The sequence below is a fragment of the Larimichthys crocea genome, chromosome II (assembly GCF_000972845.2).
Source record: "Larimichthys crocea isolate SSNF chromosome II, L_crocea_2.0, whole genome shotgun sequence".
Classification (NCBI taxonomy): Eukaryota; Metazoa; Chordata; class Actinopteri; family Sciaenidae; genus Larimichthys; species Larimichthys crocea.
This window is the reverse complement of record NC_040012.1, coordinates 5982556-5999680: the sequence shown is the minus strand read 5'-3', so window position 1 is coordinate 5999680 and position 17125 is coordinate 5982556. Positions and strand designations below refer to the sequence as shown.

General features: G+C 46.2%; 1 protein-coding gene across 4 annotated transcripts in view; it reads right to left on the bottom strand.

Moving 5' to 3' along the window:
* The window catches only part of efr3a (EFR3 homolog A (S. cerevisiae)), a 93080-nt gene that overhangs the window by 30362 nt on the left and 45593 nt on the right, over nucleotides 1–17125 (bottom strand). For all 4 annotated transcript variants that reach the window (XM_027287780.1, XM_027287774.1, XM_027287767.1 and 1 more), the window contains 3 exons: nucleotides 9096–9236; nucleotides 5112–5190; nucleotides 4568–4703 (listed from right to left, as the gene is read on the bottom strand). In XM_027287780.1, the coding sequence (XP_027143581.1) occupies nucleotides 4568–4703; nucleotides 5112–5190; nucleotides 9096–9236 (356 nt within the window). The remainder of the gene's footprint in view (nucleotides 1–4567; nucleotides 4704–5111; nucleotides 5191–9095; nucleotides 9237–17125) is intronic.

Sequence of the window (17125 nt, the reverse complement as noted above, 5' to 3'; positions counted from 1 at the left end):
GTACAACAAAATAGACGAGATAGTAAATGAGATAAGGATACGAATACGGATAAGATAAGAGAGACGAAGAATAAAGAGATATAAGGCATAACGAGGACTATAAGATAAGAGGATAACTATAACGAGAAGAGATACTATGAAGAAGATAAGGAGAAGTGCTATAGACGAAGACTAGATATGGATGAGATAGTATAAGATAAAAGAATAACAGATACGATACTAGAGAGGAGACTATAAGAGGTACATACGATAGACTATACGATAAGATTTAGACTATACGAATACTAGTACTATACTAGTGATATTATACGACGATAAATATACTAGTAGGATACTATACTATAGACGATACAAGATAATAGAATGACGGATATATATATTATGCTAGATAATAGTATATTTATATATTATACTATATATAATGACAGGATATATTAGACTATACTTATATATTATACGAGCTATATACTTAGATATATTTATACTATACTATTTGGGAAATAATATATGGATACTAAGAAGACGATACTATATACGATACGAATTACTATTAGATAAAGTATCTATAGATTATTTTATTTTTTTCTTTTAGTTCTTTATGCTGAAAAAACAGTTTTGTGGCATTTTAATGGAGGGACACCTCGGTAGTCTTAATGCAGTGTGTGTGTGTGTGTGTGTGTGGTGTGTGTGTGTGTGTGTGTGTGTGTGTGTGTGTGTGTGGGGGTGTGGTGTGTGTGGTGTGTGTGTGTGTGGTGTGTGTTGTGTGGGTGCAGGTCCCCACAGTGGCTGGAAGGTGTTCAACACTCTGCTCAAACACCTGAGGATGAGCGGGACTTTGAGCTCGGCAGAGCTCGAGGAGAAACGCCAGGGCACAGCGGCTCGTCCAGCCGAGCAAAGAGAGCAGGAAGGATCGTCCAGAACGCTCATCAAGCCAGACATCGGTACGACTTCCCTTCCTTACCCTCTCCTGCTTTAAACTCCTGTTTTTTATTAGACTATCATCAGCTGTGACTCACACACCTGTGGGTGACTCACACACCTGAGCTTCTGACTCAATCGCTTCTCGGCTCCCCCGCCAGTTCTTCGGTGGAAAACCTGCCATACTTACCAGCGAGCTAATCATGATGTCATCATGGGCAAATGCCCCGTTGTACTGACCCCCCCTGCCCCCCTGGACCCCGCAAGATGGGTGAGTACACCCCAATTATCACCTACTCTTGCGACATCAGCCAATTCCAGCAGCAGCTCACAAAAGCCGCATTCACTCATGCATGTGGATACGGTTTGGCTGCAACAGACTCTGTGGAGACGAGATTACCGATGGTCTGTGGTCAGATCTTCACCAAAAATCATCGTTGATTCAACGCCGCGAGCGCCGCCCGCGTCAGTTCCCGAGCAGCTCGAGGCTACAGAAGCCAGACACAGAAACAGCACAGAGAATCCTGTGGATTTCAAAAATAAAACACCTTGTCAGTTGTAAAAAAAACAGGAAAACAAATGAAGTACGCAGCATAAGTGTACAACGTAATAGAAACATATCTAAAGAAATGAACCAGGAAATGATAAAACTGAGCCAGGAAACAAAGTCTGACCAGAGACGTGACAGAAGACATCAAACTTTGAAGAACGCGGATTACAGTTAAAAACTAGTAATAAATCGACTTTTGTTGTTTACATGGATTCCATGTGGTTATTTTTTTTTCCAGTAGCAGCTGAACGTCGTTAATTTAACACGTGCAGGTCAGATGATATCTCAGATCAGAAATAATAATAATAATAATAATAATAATATATAATAATAATCTGTTCAGGTGATTAATGAAACAATGTTTGACGTTTGACTCAACAACTAAATGGTAGCATTTAGAAAATGAAAACACTCGTTCCTCTCTGTCTGTCTGTCGGTCGGTCTGGTCCTGGTCTCTCTCTGGCTGTCTGTCTGTCTGTCTGTCTTCCTCCCACTGTCTTCTCCTCTCACTGTCTTGTCTCTCTCACTGTCTGTCTGTTTGTCTCTCTGTCTGTCTGTCTCTCGCACTGTCCCTGTCTCTCTGGTCTCTCTCACTGTCGTCTCGCTGTCTGGCCGGTCTCTCTGCAAGGTCTGTCTGTCGGTCGGTCCTGTCTGTCTCTTCTCTCACTGTTGTCTCTCTGTCTCCTCTCACTGCTGTACTCGCTCCTGTCTGTCTGCTTTCGGTCTCTCTCATCTCCTCTACACTGTCTTCTGTCTGTCTGTCGTCTGTCCTGTCTCTCTCATCTGTCTGTCTGTCTGTCGTCGTCTGTCCTCTACTGTTGTCCTCCTCTCTCTCTGTCTGGCTGTCTGTCGCTCGTCTGTATGTCTGTCTGTTCTCGCTGCTCACTGTCCTGTCCTGTGCTGTCTCTCTCACTGTCTGTCGCTCTGTCGTTCTGTCTCTCTCACTGTCCTGCTGTTTGGTCTGTCTCTCTGTCTTGTCTGTCTCTCTGGTCTCTCTACATGTCTCCTGTCGCTCTGTCCACCCTGTCTGTTCCTGGTCTGGTCCTCTCGCACTGTCTGTCTGTCTGCCTCCTCTCACTGTCTTCTGTTTGTCTCTCTGTTTGTCTATTCTCTCTGTCTGTCCTGTCTGTTTGTCTCCTGTGTGTCTCTTCTGTCCTGTCTGTCCATGTCTCTCTTCTGTCTGTCCTGTCTGTTGTCTGTCTCTCTCACTGTCTGTCTCTCTGTCGTTTGCTGTCTCTTCTCACTGTCGTCTATCTTCTTCTTCCCTCTCACTGTCTGTCTGTTTGTCTGTCTCTCTGTCTGTTCTGTCCTCTCTGTCCTAACTCACCCACCCCCCCTCCGTGTCATGCAGTATTTCAGCTCTGAGACGGGTCGACTGTCTCAAAAAAGAAAACAAACTATCCCTTCGGCCTCAGGAGAGCAAGACAGATAATCCGAAATCAAACAAGCCACTGTCCGCCTCCTCCTCCTCCCCCTCTTCCTCCTCCCTCCGCCTCCTCCTCCTCCTGCCTCGCCCTACGACTCCTCTTTTCGGGTTCATTGTCTGGCAGACAGAGCTCTGACTCTGCAGCTTCGTCGTTTGTTGTCAGACAGCTTGATCTGATGTCAGTCCTCTCACTGAAGTGTTTGTAGTCGGACAAGACCAGAACAGAGACACATAAGCAGACATTACGTGACAGCCCACAGTTCTGGTCTGACGGGTCCTCTAGAGACCAAGACGAAACCAGCAGACCTTCCTCCATTAAACATAACGAAGATGAACGACATTAATAGTTATGCCATACTAAGCTCAACAGCGGTGCTCGGGGTGTTTGCGACATGTCCAGGTGGAGAAGATAAAACCAAACCAGGACGGTCCACTTGGAGCGATACGTCCCCAGAAACTTTGAAGAATTATCTATCGAGTTATCGCCGGTGAACGATCAATATATAATATAATATATAGTATAGTTGGTGTAACAGTTTTGTCTGTTCACTCAACAAAAATGTATATTTTTATATTTTTATATTTTTGTATTTTTATGTTTTTGTATTTTTGTATTTTTGTGTTTGATGGAGCTAGGCTAACGTTTCCCCCTGCTTCCAGTCTTTGTGCTAAGCTACGTTAAACACAGGATGATCTCTATTGGACACACAGGAAACTAAAACTAAATCATCACAGCTGTTCTACAGAGGCACATCTGGATCACAGACTTCCTCCACGGGTTCAGACTGAACAGACAGAAACATGGGACAAAGTACTCTATTACTCTGACTCCTTCAGGTGTGGATCAGCTGACTCTAACATGACATGGTACATGTTTCTGCTCTGCCTGGCATTAACGTGCATCAGATCCACATTAACAGCACAAAGCTGAGCGTAGTGACGCGTCACAGGGAATGCAGACTCTCTGTGATTACCCATGATGCTCGCTGATGCCAGGCGTGTGGCGTGGGGGAAGCGTGCGGCTCTATTCGCTGTGAATGACCGTCATACTGTACCGAGCCACAGGTTGGGCGGAGTCGTGGTTCCACTTTCAAAGGTGAACACGCCGCTCGGTTTGCTCTCCTGAATCATTCCTATCCATGAGTAGATACAAGTGAACACAAAAACAGTTTGGGACGCGTCCACGTGAGGAACCTGATGTGATCCAACTCGACATCCCTGACATGAACTCTGAAGACTTTAATCATGTCAGAGACGTTTCATTGGGTCGTCCAGGGGTTCCTAATAAAATGTCCGGCATCATCATCGACTCTGCAGCTGGTGAACGTTGAAGATGGACGGACGACCATTTCTCTTCATCTCTCCTCCAAGTTTGTATTGAATTCTTTTTAATTGATCAGGTAATTAACACTGGAGCAGCTGTTTTTACTTCCACGTTGATCAGAAATAATCAGGTTCATAAAGATGCAGTTTGATGTAAAAGTTCTCTGCCGTGTTGGTTTCATAAACTCTTCTCATGATCGAGATGTTTCTTCTTATAGAAACATACAGGCTCAATAATTTTTATCTTATTGCTGCAAATGAAGTGAAGCAGACTCATTTCACACGATCTTAAGAAAACACAAGACTAAGTATAATAATATTAAAACTTTGTTTTTGTTTTTGGAACTCACCCACTGAGCCTTTGGCAGCGATGGCCACCGTCTCGAGGAGGACCTGGACGATGCCGGCTCGGACCCGCGGCGTGTTCTTGTTGTTGGTGTCCAGATGATTGAGAACCTGCTGGATGACGTGGTGGGAGTGCTGAGCCTGACGGAGCAGATGAAAGTTCATGTTCATGTCGAGCTGAGTGTGAGGAAACTCGTCGTCCCTGCAGAGAAACATCTAAGTCTAAGACGAAATGTTCGACATGTTCAGATCTTTCTCTGCAGGGACGACGACAAACTTGGGGTGCGTTTCTTTTCCGTTACTAAGATCAAACATGCACCCGTCGCCTGAAAGTAAAGGCTGTGTTTGATGGAGGAACCTCTGACAGGCTGAATTCAGCTGAGTTGAGGTGGAAAGTTTCAGAAACAGAGTGATCAGCTGTGGAGGCTTCAGGCTGCACGACAGCTCGTCAAGATGATTGACAGGCGCCGGAGTGAGATCCAAGAGAAAGAGGAGGACGGGACCAACAGCACACCTCGAATATAACAAAGACGTCCATGCACGGCGTACCTGGATGGAGTACATGATGATTCTGAAGCAGGACACTGCAAACTCGTTGGGGTCCCACAGGTGGTGGTTGTCCAGGTGACTGAAGACAAGAGGAAAAATAAATCGTCAATATAGAAACAGCATTGTTGTTGTTGTTGTTGTTGTTGTTGTCCAGTTGTCATCGTGTCTCATACATGATGTTAAAGGATTTTAAATACTGAGACAAACTCTTGAAACGAGCGATACAGAAGTATCCGCTGCTGTACCTGGATTCAGGATGCAGTGATGGAACTTTACAGTCTGAAAAATCACGATTTGACTGAATTTATTTCACAATTTGCAGTTTGACTTCAGTTAAATCAGGAAATGAAGGCGTGTCATGCCTGTGGCATTTACTCACTTACTGGATTACAACACTGCTGTCACATGACTCTTTTGTTTTTGTTGTTGTATCAGAAATATAAGATCTGATGTGAGAGAGAAAAAAGTCTGCACCGTGTTTTGAGTTTTGATGAAATGTGAGAATGTGTCGCAGTGTAAACTCAGTGAATATGCCGACGTGGATATTTGAGACTTTAAAGAAACAAAGACGGACAGCTCATCTGATCCTCGGGTGTTTCACAACAACATTCATATTTAGGATGGAACAGATCAGCTGACATAAATCAACACCAGCATCTGCAATAAGACGAAGCGGTCGATAGATCAGCTCGGCTCAGTGTTCAGATCCATAACAACCTGAAGTTAATAAAGAGCAAAATAATCTTTACATATGATTTAAGCAGGACGACGAGCTGCCTGCAGACTCTGACGTGAAGATATAATTAGGAGGAGAAAAGAGGAGGAGGAGGAGAAAAGAGGAGGAGGAGGAGAAAAGAGGAGGAGGAGACATCACAAACACACTGTGGCTTTTTCTAATATATCAGTCACCTGACAACCAGAACTCCAACTGTCTGAACACAGAAACACAGTGACTGATGAAAAGTGATGAACTGAGCTGAGGAGGAGGAGGAGGAGAAAAGAGGAGGAGAATGAGGAAAAGAGGAGGAGAGAGGAGGAGAAGAAAAGAGGAGGATGAGGAAAAGAGGAGGAGAAAAGAGGAGGAGGAGAAAAGGAGGAGAAGGAGGAGAAAAGAGGAGGAGAGAGGAGGAGAAGAAAAGAGGAGGATGAGGAAAAGAGGAGGAGAAAAGAGGAGGAGGAGGAAAAGAGGAGGAGGAAGAGAAAAGAGGAGAAAAGAGGAGGAGGAGGAAAAGAGGAGGAGAAAAGAAGAGGATGAGGAGAAGGTAAAAGAGGAGAAAGGAGGTGAAAAGAGGAGGACAGGAGCATGGAGACAGAAAGGAGTTCAGTTCACCAACATGACGTCAATCCAAATCCCAGCGAACCCTCCACACTGTTAACCCCAATCCTGCTATTTATAGACGAGGACGCTCCCCCTTCCTCCTCCACCTCCCTGCAGGAGGAGAACTGGTTGCACCCACAAACACAGACAGACAGACAGACAGGCAGACAGACAGACAGGCAGAGACACAGACAGACAGATAGACAGACAGACAGACAGACAGACAGACAGACACACAGACAGGCAGAGACACAGACAGACAGACAGACACACACACACACACAGAAGGTTTCTGTCTGGCACTGCAGCAGGCGGCCTGTAGGGGGCGCATGATGCCAGCGAGTCAGTCAGTGGTCAGAGCTGGAGGTGACACATCAGCCAGATGTTCACAGATGTTCACAGATGTTCTTCTCAGAGGACAAACCAGAGCGGAAAGAACCACGACTGCCAAACAGTCCAGAGAATCAGAGACGAGATCTGAATCACCAAGACTGCAACTCATCTTCCTCCTGTCTAAAACCTGGACATAGTCTCTGAGACGCCCCCGCAGACTGTCTAAAACCTGGACGTAGTCTCCGTGACGTCCCCGCAGACTGTCTAAAACCTGGACGTGGTCTGAATGACACCGACCTGTCAATCAAATGCTCTTAATTCTGCACTGAAACTCTTCTGTGAAGTTGGACATTTCAACATGGGGACTCATGGAGACTGGTTTGTACGTGAATGTCCTCAAAGACACTGAGCTGTGAGCGATGTGATGTCAGCTGTTCTTCCAGGAAGGATGCTGAGCTTGAACCAAATGAAGTGGAAGAGCTCGGAGCCACAGAGGAAGCCAAAGAAACAGAGTGAGAGCAGACAGACGATTAAATGCCGCTCGGCTCTTGAAGAGGCCCTACAGATGTCACGCACACGCAGTAATATTATGTAATTAATTGTTAATGTCAGCATTAAGAGGCTCGCCCGCTGATTGAATCTGCGAGCAGCAGTTGGTTCCTGTTGCTACAACCAGCCAGCGACCGGAGGCTGGAAACAAGAAACTTCCTGATGTCACAAAGAAGAGTGACGTCAAACTGAGGAGCAGAGGTCAGAGCTTTGTTCAAGTCCCATCCATCAAACTGTCCCTTTGCTTTCTGGGAAGACTCTCCAGAGAATTAATTAGCGACAGCAATCACAGACAAACGGGACAGCGAGTCCAAATTAAACGTTCAGTCTGAGGGAGGAGAACGACGGCCGGACCCGTCCAACAACAAGAAACCAGAAAGGACGAGACCAGAGTGAGAGCTTCAGTCTGAGCTGTCAGGACTTCCGACAGCTTCACCCAAAACCTGACGGAGGACGAGGACACAGAGCTGCTGCTGTGCATGTGTCTCTATCTGACCGTCCACCAACATGTTTGAGCCACGTGCTCGCTCATGTTATGAAGAACACGGCCGGACCTGCTCTGCATGGAACGAGTCCTGAGAAACCATCAGGCCTTCAGGTCACGTGACGTTCCTTCAGACATGAAAAGACTCAGCGTGGTGGAGTTATTAGAAAGAGTCATGCACAAGGAGAGTGTGTGTGTGTGTGTGTGTGTGTGTGTGTGTGTTCAGGACTATGCACCAACATTGAATCTCTGCAGCGTGACGAGGGGAAAGGCCCCCGGGGGCCCCGTGATGTTCACGCCGATAATGACTCCTCCACTCAAACGGCCCCTGGCAGCAGCACCACCCTCCGACTTTTCACACTCGATATTACTGCTGTCATTCCTGCTGACAGCACGGAGACCATAACGGATGACGTCTCTGTCTGCACGTGCTGACGTGTCGTCTTATCAAGGAGCATGAGAGCGCCTCTTTACGTTAACGTGAAGACCTCAGGTGACCTCAGGTGGTCGTCACAGTCGAGGTGCATGTTTTAGTTTTGAAGATTCCTTCCATACCGACCAATCGAGTGACGTCACCGTCCCCGAGGCCGCTGAGGTGAAGCCCGGCCTCAGAGCGGCTCAGCGGAGCAGAAACAAACTGTGACAGAGGAAATCTCAGCGGGTCTCGGCCGCTCGCTTGGTAATTGTCCAATTTATGTGAAGCACGCTGAGTGGAGGGAGCAGCGGCGGCGGCGAGGATTTCTTAAATCCCGGGAGAGAGAGAGAGAGACGGTCACCGGGTGGCGACGGTGTGCCGCCGGAGCGATAAGAGAGCTCATTTAATTTCCTCTGTGCTGGGAGGCTGCAGGTGTGTGTGTGTGTGTCTTCATGTAATAAATCATCTTTTGACTCTGAAATCTTCAGTTTCCTCCTTCTCCTTCGTTTGGCTTAAAGAGTTTTGAACTGAACACGACAGAGATCCTGAAAATGAGTCTCGACCCTCTGACAGTGTGAAAAAATAAAGATACAGACGCCTGGTGACGGACGATCATTCAGCTACAAACACATCCAGACAAACAGCTGATCGACAAAAACAAACCAGCTTCAAACGACGTGAAGTTCAAACTCAAACCTGCTGAACTCTGAAGCCACGGGGAGTTGTTTGTATCTGCGAGCTCTTGACAGAAACACTAACTTTAACTTTCCCTTCAGTCTCCATGGGTTCGTCTGTTACTGTGAGGCAGCGGTGGACCACACACTCGAAACATGAAAACATCTCATACAACAACTGAAACTCAGTGTTTCCTGCAAGAACACTCACACCAGCACGGGTCGCACGGCGTTGTTCATGTTGCCGTAGGCCGCCCTGCCCAGCAGCTCTCTGAAGCAGCTCTCTGCCAGCGCCGCCGGGTTTTCCTCGCCGTCCTGACCGGCCACTGACGGCGTGCTGGGATGCCCCGCCCTGTCAGAGAGAGAGAGAGAGAGAGACGTTTAGGAAGTGAGACTCGTCCATCGCATCGTTAGTATGTCTGAATATTATCCACGATATCCTAAAATCAAGTTACAGCAGCAGAATTATACGACGACGCGACGAGTCTGCACGAGAGAATCTGTGGAGAGAGAAAATCACATCCAGAGGAAAGAAAAGAGAAACCAGGAGAGAGCGAGAGAGGAATGAACGACTGAAAAGAAATCAATGAGAGCCGCAAAAAAAAAAAGGAGAAATCAAATGAAAGAGTATCGACCGGCCTCAATCAATGTGTGTGTGTGTGTGTGTGTGTGTGTGTGTGTGTGTGTGTGTGTGTGTGTGTGTCGTCAATCAGTCACATCAGGAGATGAAAAACTGCAAAGAATATGAGGGGAGAGAAATCGTATCAAAGAGTTTTTATTGATTGAAGAAATCTGAAACGTTTGACGACAGAGAAGATTTTTCTGATCAGCAGCAGAGACGTTTCTGTAGTTTTATATAGTTTTATAGATTAAAGTGAAATACATGGATAGAAATAAATTTATAGATTATTACCTGATGACCCCTGAACCTGTTTTTACAACAGAAAACTAAAAACTGTGGTTATTTTTCACGAATCTAAGTTTTCAGGATCTTGTTCTGGCTGTTGGCATGTTTCAGTGACCTCAAGTGTTCGTGGAAGACATCCGTCCAATCACTGCATGACCTCCCTGTGGTGGTTTAGACCCGTCCACCTGGGAGGAGACCCAGAACCCGCTGAAGAGATTACATATCTCAGAATAACCTGGGAAACCTCGGGGTCCCGCAGGAAGTGCTGCCATATGTTCTGCATACCACCTTCAATAATTTAAATCTGACGCGTGTTCATCTGCTGCGGATAAAAAAAGCTCGGTGTGATTTCATCTCTCAGAGACAGCTGGAGGAAATCCAACAGGACGACTCTGGAATCATTCCCTGATTTTACATCCTCACGAAAACTCTTGATGTGTTTGACATGAACGGGACGCTAAAACCACCTGGAGAGGTCCAGCTTTAGTTTTAATGACAGCGTGTCAGTGCACGGATCTTTGTATGAAACAATAATCACAAATCAAACTGGACCGATGATACGAGCTTCCGATGCCTCCGTCACGTACAGACGTACTGCAGCCATGGATAAGCGTCCAGAGAGTGACGGTCGATTTGCAACAACCCAAAAAAGTTCAGATTCATAGTCCGCCTGTTCCAACTCCGTCCTCTGACTTAAAAACGACGAGGAGTGACGGTGAAACCACCGACAGACCCAACGATGACAACGCCGTGAAGATCCGACTACGAGCGGTAAAACTCTGGAGGCTTCACTTTATTCCTGCTGAGTATTTTCTGTTTGCTTCCTGGAGTCCTAAAGACTTTGTTGTTGAGATAAAGACTCTTCCATTGTTAGCTGTGCATCGAGCTCTGATAACACACTGTGGTTGTCAGTGATTGTAAAGATCGACTGAAAAATATTATCTTTGTCAAACCGCTACATCTCCACTATCCATGCTGGTCGAGCTCTAGAAGCTTCTTTCTTCTGATGTTTGAATGATAAATAATTGAACGTGTCCAAACACTCCCGACCACCACCGGACCGGAGTGCTGCTGATGAGAAACAGACAGATTATGGTGGATTAATACAATCCAAGAGGAATGACACGAAGGTAGAAAGAAAAAGGATGAAGTGGAAGCAAACGATGAACACAAAGATGAAGAGTGACGGAGGGAGACGGAGACAAAGAAAGAAGGAGGTGGAGAGTCGATAGAAATGAAAGATTCATGAGTCAATCAAACGACTTCAACAGTTTTTCAGTCACATCCTCATGGACCAGGGTCAGAATAACCACAAGCATCCACCACGACGTCCTTCAGCACGCCGTAACAAACCAACACGTGCTTCTACAGAAGAGGTCACTCGTGAACGCGAGTCTGTTCGATAACCCGAGCTGTCGTCGCTCTCTATTAGAGCTTTCGATTTTTGTTCCACCTTGTTGATCCTGCAGCCAAAGATAAAACTTGCACGAGTTCGTCGTCTCCTGCGGAGCTGCCAAGGATCCACGGCGGTCCTGGCAGAAGACCAAGCCGGCCTCCTGACACGTGTTATATTGATAAAATAATGCAATAGTAAATCACTTCCACGGCAATAAGCCCGTCACAGATGGACTGTAGGCAGCCGAGTCTCAGGAGGGAAACAATGCAATTACTGTGGCCCACACAGGCGTTCAGGGGAAATGAAACGCTTAGCGCTTGTTAAAGGCAGGAGGAAATAAAAAGCTCTCCTGCAGGAGGAAGTGGGCTGAGATGTTTAATGAAGTGGCCACAGTGAAGTTAGTAAAGGTGCACATTGTTTGAGATGATTGATGCAGAAAAACGTTGAAGTCGTTTAAGCTTCACGTGATCGAATGAGATGTTTAGACACGTTACTGTGATGCTGCCGCCTCAGCTTTCAATATTAAAATATTAAAATATATTAAAAACCTTCATTGTTTTAGTAACAGCATATGATAAGACCAAAGTCCTGCCAGAATAATACAGGTATTTTGGAGTTGGGTTGATTTTTACTGCATGCAAAGTTTTAAATTTGTTTTTTTGGGGCCTTTCAAGAGGACGGAGGTTCCTCCTTGAGACAGCTAGTGAAGCTCTGCTGCAGATTCAGTGCTGATGATGTTCGTAGTGACATCATGTTTACCGTGGTTAGAGCAGCAGCAGTTTCAATCCTCTGTGACACGTTCAGGTTCACAGTACGACGTTAACCTGCAGCGACCCGAGCTCGGTGCAGGATCGCTGTAGTTTCCTGTTTCTCTGGAAAAATGAACGTTCTTTAGGTACCAGATCGCCTCGGGGTCCTTCATCTGCTGATGACGCCAACGATGATGGGAGCACATCGTGATTGGCTGTAGTCATAGCAACTAGATAAACGCTGTACGTCAGAGTTGGTTTTCACGGTGTTTCAGTGATCGGCAGCAGCTACAGAGCAACTATAGACTGCAAACGTGTGTGGACTCTCTTTATGTTCATGAAACATGAGAAGGACTGTGGTTTTTCTGTTGGATGTGTGTGTAGACACATCTATCTATCTTTGAGTGGCGTTGCCGTAGATACCGTATTGTGTGACCTAATCAGAACGACCTCCACTGGAACCACTGAGGAGCAACGACGACGACAACAACGAACTCTTACAACATGACTTCAGATGACAGATTCAGGCGTGAATACGCTGACCGACATCAGACTGACATCGGTTAGAGTGAAAGCGTCAGACATTTCTGTCCGATATCAGGTGAGTGAAGAAAGACGTGAAGGTTCACCCGCGAGGGAAACGGCGGTCACGCTGCAATCCTTCAAACTGAAGCCGGTCTGTTTGTGTCGCATGGAGACTATAACACTTCAAATCAGAGGAACCAGTTCGATTCCTGGACCGCCAGGAACCAGAACCTCCAGCTGTAGCACGCTGCCATGAGGAGCTGAGCTGGGTTTGAATTTGTCTCGTGTACGTGTTGACCGCAGCGTCCGCGGTTCAACTCAGTCAGGGATTATTCGTTGTATTCGTATTTCCTGTCATCTCTCCATGATCAATAATGAGTAACGAAGATTATTTAAGAGTAAGAATTCACGTCGTGAAGAGAGAAACAAGCGAGCAGAGAGGCCGAGATGATGAAAAAAACAGTTGGAGGTCAAAGTCATTTTCAAGGCGGCGGCCTTAAAACACAGCGCTGTGTGTGTGTGTGTGTGTGTGTGTGTGTGTGTGTGCTGACAACACGATCAAGCATTTAATTGTGAAACAAGGCGAGCTTTTCTTCATTCTCCGAGCCTTCACCTCCGCTTTCTGCACGCTGCCCACGTCCGTCCTCCCCGAGAAGCAATTAACGGAATCAAACGCCCTTGACCGCCGCGGTTTCCCACCGGATCTGCGGAGGCTCGATTAGAAAACATGCCGCCGTGAGGCAAAGCGATCGCGGCCGTGTGGCAGATTGTGTTTGTAGAAGAAGGAAAAACTAAACATGGTTGTTTCTTCAGAGGCCGAGCGCTGACACACTATTAACCCGACAAACTCTGCTGATGGACAGAGCTGCTCAGAGGTCGTGGTGGGCAGAGCTGATGTCCACCTGGCATCTACAGGATGTTTCTATTCAAAGAGCTGCACGGACGAACTCAAGTGTGATTGATTTGCACCACAGAGCTTTGTGCCTTCTTGTAGCTCAGTTTTCTAGTCTATTCTGGTTCTCCACGTCGTTTCTGGCCACCTCTCTGGTACCCAACACGAGTTTATTCCAACCAAACCCAACGTGGTGATCGTTGGACTCTTTGTTTGACCTTTGACATCTTCACTGCGAGCTGTTGGAAGTCTCTCTGGATCGAAGCGTCGCCTGAACTCCATCCTGGGAATTAAAGCCTCCGCTCTGCTCACGCCTCCACACACCTCAAACCTCATTACGCCAGCTGAATCCTCAAACCGAGCCCCTGCAGTCTGTGGGAAGGAGGAAGTTACTGTTTTTGTCAATGAAGTGGTCTCATCAAAAGGTCTTCAGGGATCCGTTCCACGTTTACTGTCCATGGTCCAGGTTGAAAAACACGTAAATTCCTTCAGCTTCTTCTCCAAAGTTCATCAACTCATTAGAAAGAGACTCCAGACTTTCTGTGATTGCATGAAGCCGTGTGTGATTGCAGATGTGTGAACCAGGCGACATGACAATGTGACGCGTGCTGCATGATTACGGATGATGATCATGATGATCACCGTGCACTTTGGACTCCGCTGATTGGGAGGTGACACATTTCTCCAGCGGGCTTCCAAATCGTTTCTCATATTTTCAGTCACATTTAGCAGAATAATAAACTCATGGTGGAAGTCTTCGATTCTCTCTGCGAGGTCATTATAACTCGGTGCTGATCCATCTTCATTTCATTTCATATCACAGTTTCAACAGCAACATTTCTTTCCAGACGGATTTCTCTTGAACTACTTTCTACTAAATCTAAATGATCTACATCTTTAGAGGTAAGTAAGCTAAAATATCTTGATGTAGTTAAAGTGAACTGACCTTTAAATAGGTTAAATATTTAATTTACTGCAAACAACATTAATTAAACAAAAAGACGTCGCTACAGAACATGAAGAGGAATCATCGTGGAGGACCAGTGCTTCGATGAATCTCGTCCAGGGTTCAGACTAAATTAGGAAATGAAGAAATAAAATAAAAACGTAGCCAAAGAGTTGATGTTAATATTTAATAGCGTGTCCTTCCTGTTCGACCTCACACTTCCTGCCTTCTCCTCCTTCAAAGAACGGACTTCCAGCCTCAGATCTGACTGAACTGATCTGCTCATTAAGTCGTGTGAAGACCATTAGAAACGGATGGAAAGTTGCCATTAACGCAAAGATGATCCCCGCGGCGAGGAACGCACCGCAGCTGCAGGAATATACGCCTTACATAATTATGCACGGATAATGTGGAAGCTGCATTTCCATTTAAATCACGGAAGATTAGATGTGTTGATTGGACTGTTGGGGGAATTACAGTCGGTAGATTAGGTACGTCCTGCAGCTGAATCCACAGGTACGACACTGTCTTGTAACTCGTTGTTTGTGCATCCCTGTGAGGACTGACTCTCTTTTCACGCCACAAACCCTCTCAGAGGGTTAACACAGAGGCCTGACCTGTCAATTACCAACAGTCGGTTTCTTTGAACCATGAAGGCAATCTTCCTGCAGCCTTAACAAAGTAGCTTTAAGTGCCTGAACCTGACAAAGCCTTCACAATACAGGTGGAAGGTCAGAAAACACTTGTTTGAGTGCTTTTGTTTGTGAGGGTGGAGGAGGAGCAGCAGGTTCAGTCTGACCTTCAGACGGTTTCTTCTGTCGTAGTACAGACCAAAAAAAATGGCAGAGGTAGCAAATATCCGTCCTTTCTGAGATACGAGTCAAGCTTTTGTCAATGGGTGGGAAACTAGGACGTAGGTTAGCCAACGTAACCATGGCCCTGCCTAACCAAACATTCATGAAGAGTTCAATCTGGGAAAACTGGACGTCTACATCCAGGAAGCTTCTTCAGTTCTCCCTGAACGTCTCAAAGAAAGACGACTGAGAACCTTTAATATATTCACGTGTGTCCAGGCAGAGCCATCGACGGAAAGGCGGCTCATCAAGTGAACGTCGACAAAAGGCGGCGAACCGGCAGCCACAGAGCTCGTCCACCAGAGTCCACCTGCGTGAAGACGTTCATTTAAATCAGTGCTTGGTCTGAACAACTCACAATAAATAAAGGAGCGGCTGCGAGCAGCGCACGCCGGGGTCTTCATGAACATTTCAATGAACGGACCTCCTGCAACGCCGTCATGAATTTTTCCTCCCGGCTGAGGACGATGAAGTGTCGTAATGAATCACACACACTGTGTTCACAACGTGCTAATGCTTTTCAAAGGTCGCAGGTCACACAGCTTATCCTCTCTGTGTGTGATCACTTTGTTTCAAGTCTCCAAGAATTAAAATGCAAATAAAACTCGTCCAGCTCTGCTCGTGGAGGGGAAACACTGCTCACGTCTTCTGAAGGACACATGATGGATGGAGGTCTACATCCGGACACGTGAATCCAAACGGAGGTGAACTTCAGTTCAAACTCAGCTCGCAGGCTGCATCAGCAGCATCTGAAGAGAGGAAAACCTGTGTTTTTTTCATGTGCTAATGATGTCTGAGGAGGAAGTTCATGAACTGAAAGCTATCATGTGATTTAATGTGATTCCACCACAGAGTTTTCTTTATTTAACGTCTCTAATCTGTCCTGATCAAAACACGTTCACTAATCAAACATGACACGGCGACGAGTTCTGTTAACGCCGTTTTCTGTTGGCGATGGACGGAGACGCCATCAGGCGACGCAGGAGGCGATCTCAAGTCTCATGTCGGATCATATCCCAAACCTTTAATTCTTCCACATGTGAAGAAGAAGAAGAAGAAGAAGACGACAGGGTCCAAAAATAGATTTTTGTTCACATGGAAACCAGAATAGAGCGGAGAGAGGAAACCAAAGAGAGAGAGAGGAGGTTAAAAAAGAGGAGAACAAAAGAGACGAATAGAGAAAGGAGGAGGAGGAGGAGACGAATGTGATGAGGAAAAGTGAGAGGAGAGGAAGGAGGGATAAAACATACTTGTATTAAATGTACATGTGATGTATTAATGTGCTCATGATCTGTCTGCATGGAGACATTTGGGAAAAAGGAAAAAGCAAAGTGACGTACAAATCTTCAGATTTTCACTTCAGTTAAAAACACGTGAAGATTTCAGCAGCGATGTCGCCTGGATGAACATCTGGATAAACACAAATACATCGTGCCGTATAAGATTTGTAGAGATGAGCAGGGTGAAAGGAAGAAGGTGAGCACACAGGTGAAACAAAGAGCTTCCTGTCCCGCCTCTCCCTCCTCAGTGTGATTCATGGTGAGGATTTCCTCCTCCCCCGGGCTGAAGGAGCCGAGTTTGAGGACTGAACAGGATATAATGAGGTCTGAGGTGTGTGGAGGCGTGCAGAGCGGAGGCTTTAATTCCCAGGATGGAGTTCAGGCGAAGGTTTATATTCCGTCAGCTGACGCATCGATCCAGAGTGACTAACATCAGAGCCAACAGCGGGATTTACTTTAGATCACAGCGCAGGCGGTAAAAGGTCAAACAAAGAGACGAGAAAACACAACGACAGGCCGGATGGGTAAAGACGCGTTAATAAAAAAGTAACTGCAGTGACTGCGTCCATTAAAGACTCAGACTGTTACTTTAAGGAGAGAGAAGTTCCTGTCCTGTCTTTTGTTTAAAGTATTCAAAGCCACCAGACTCCGTTTACAAAAGCACAAACTTTCCAACAATCACCAACTTTGGT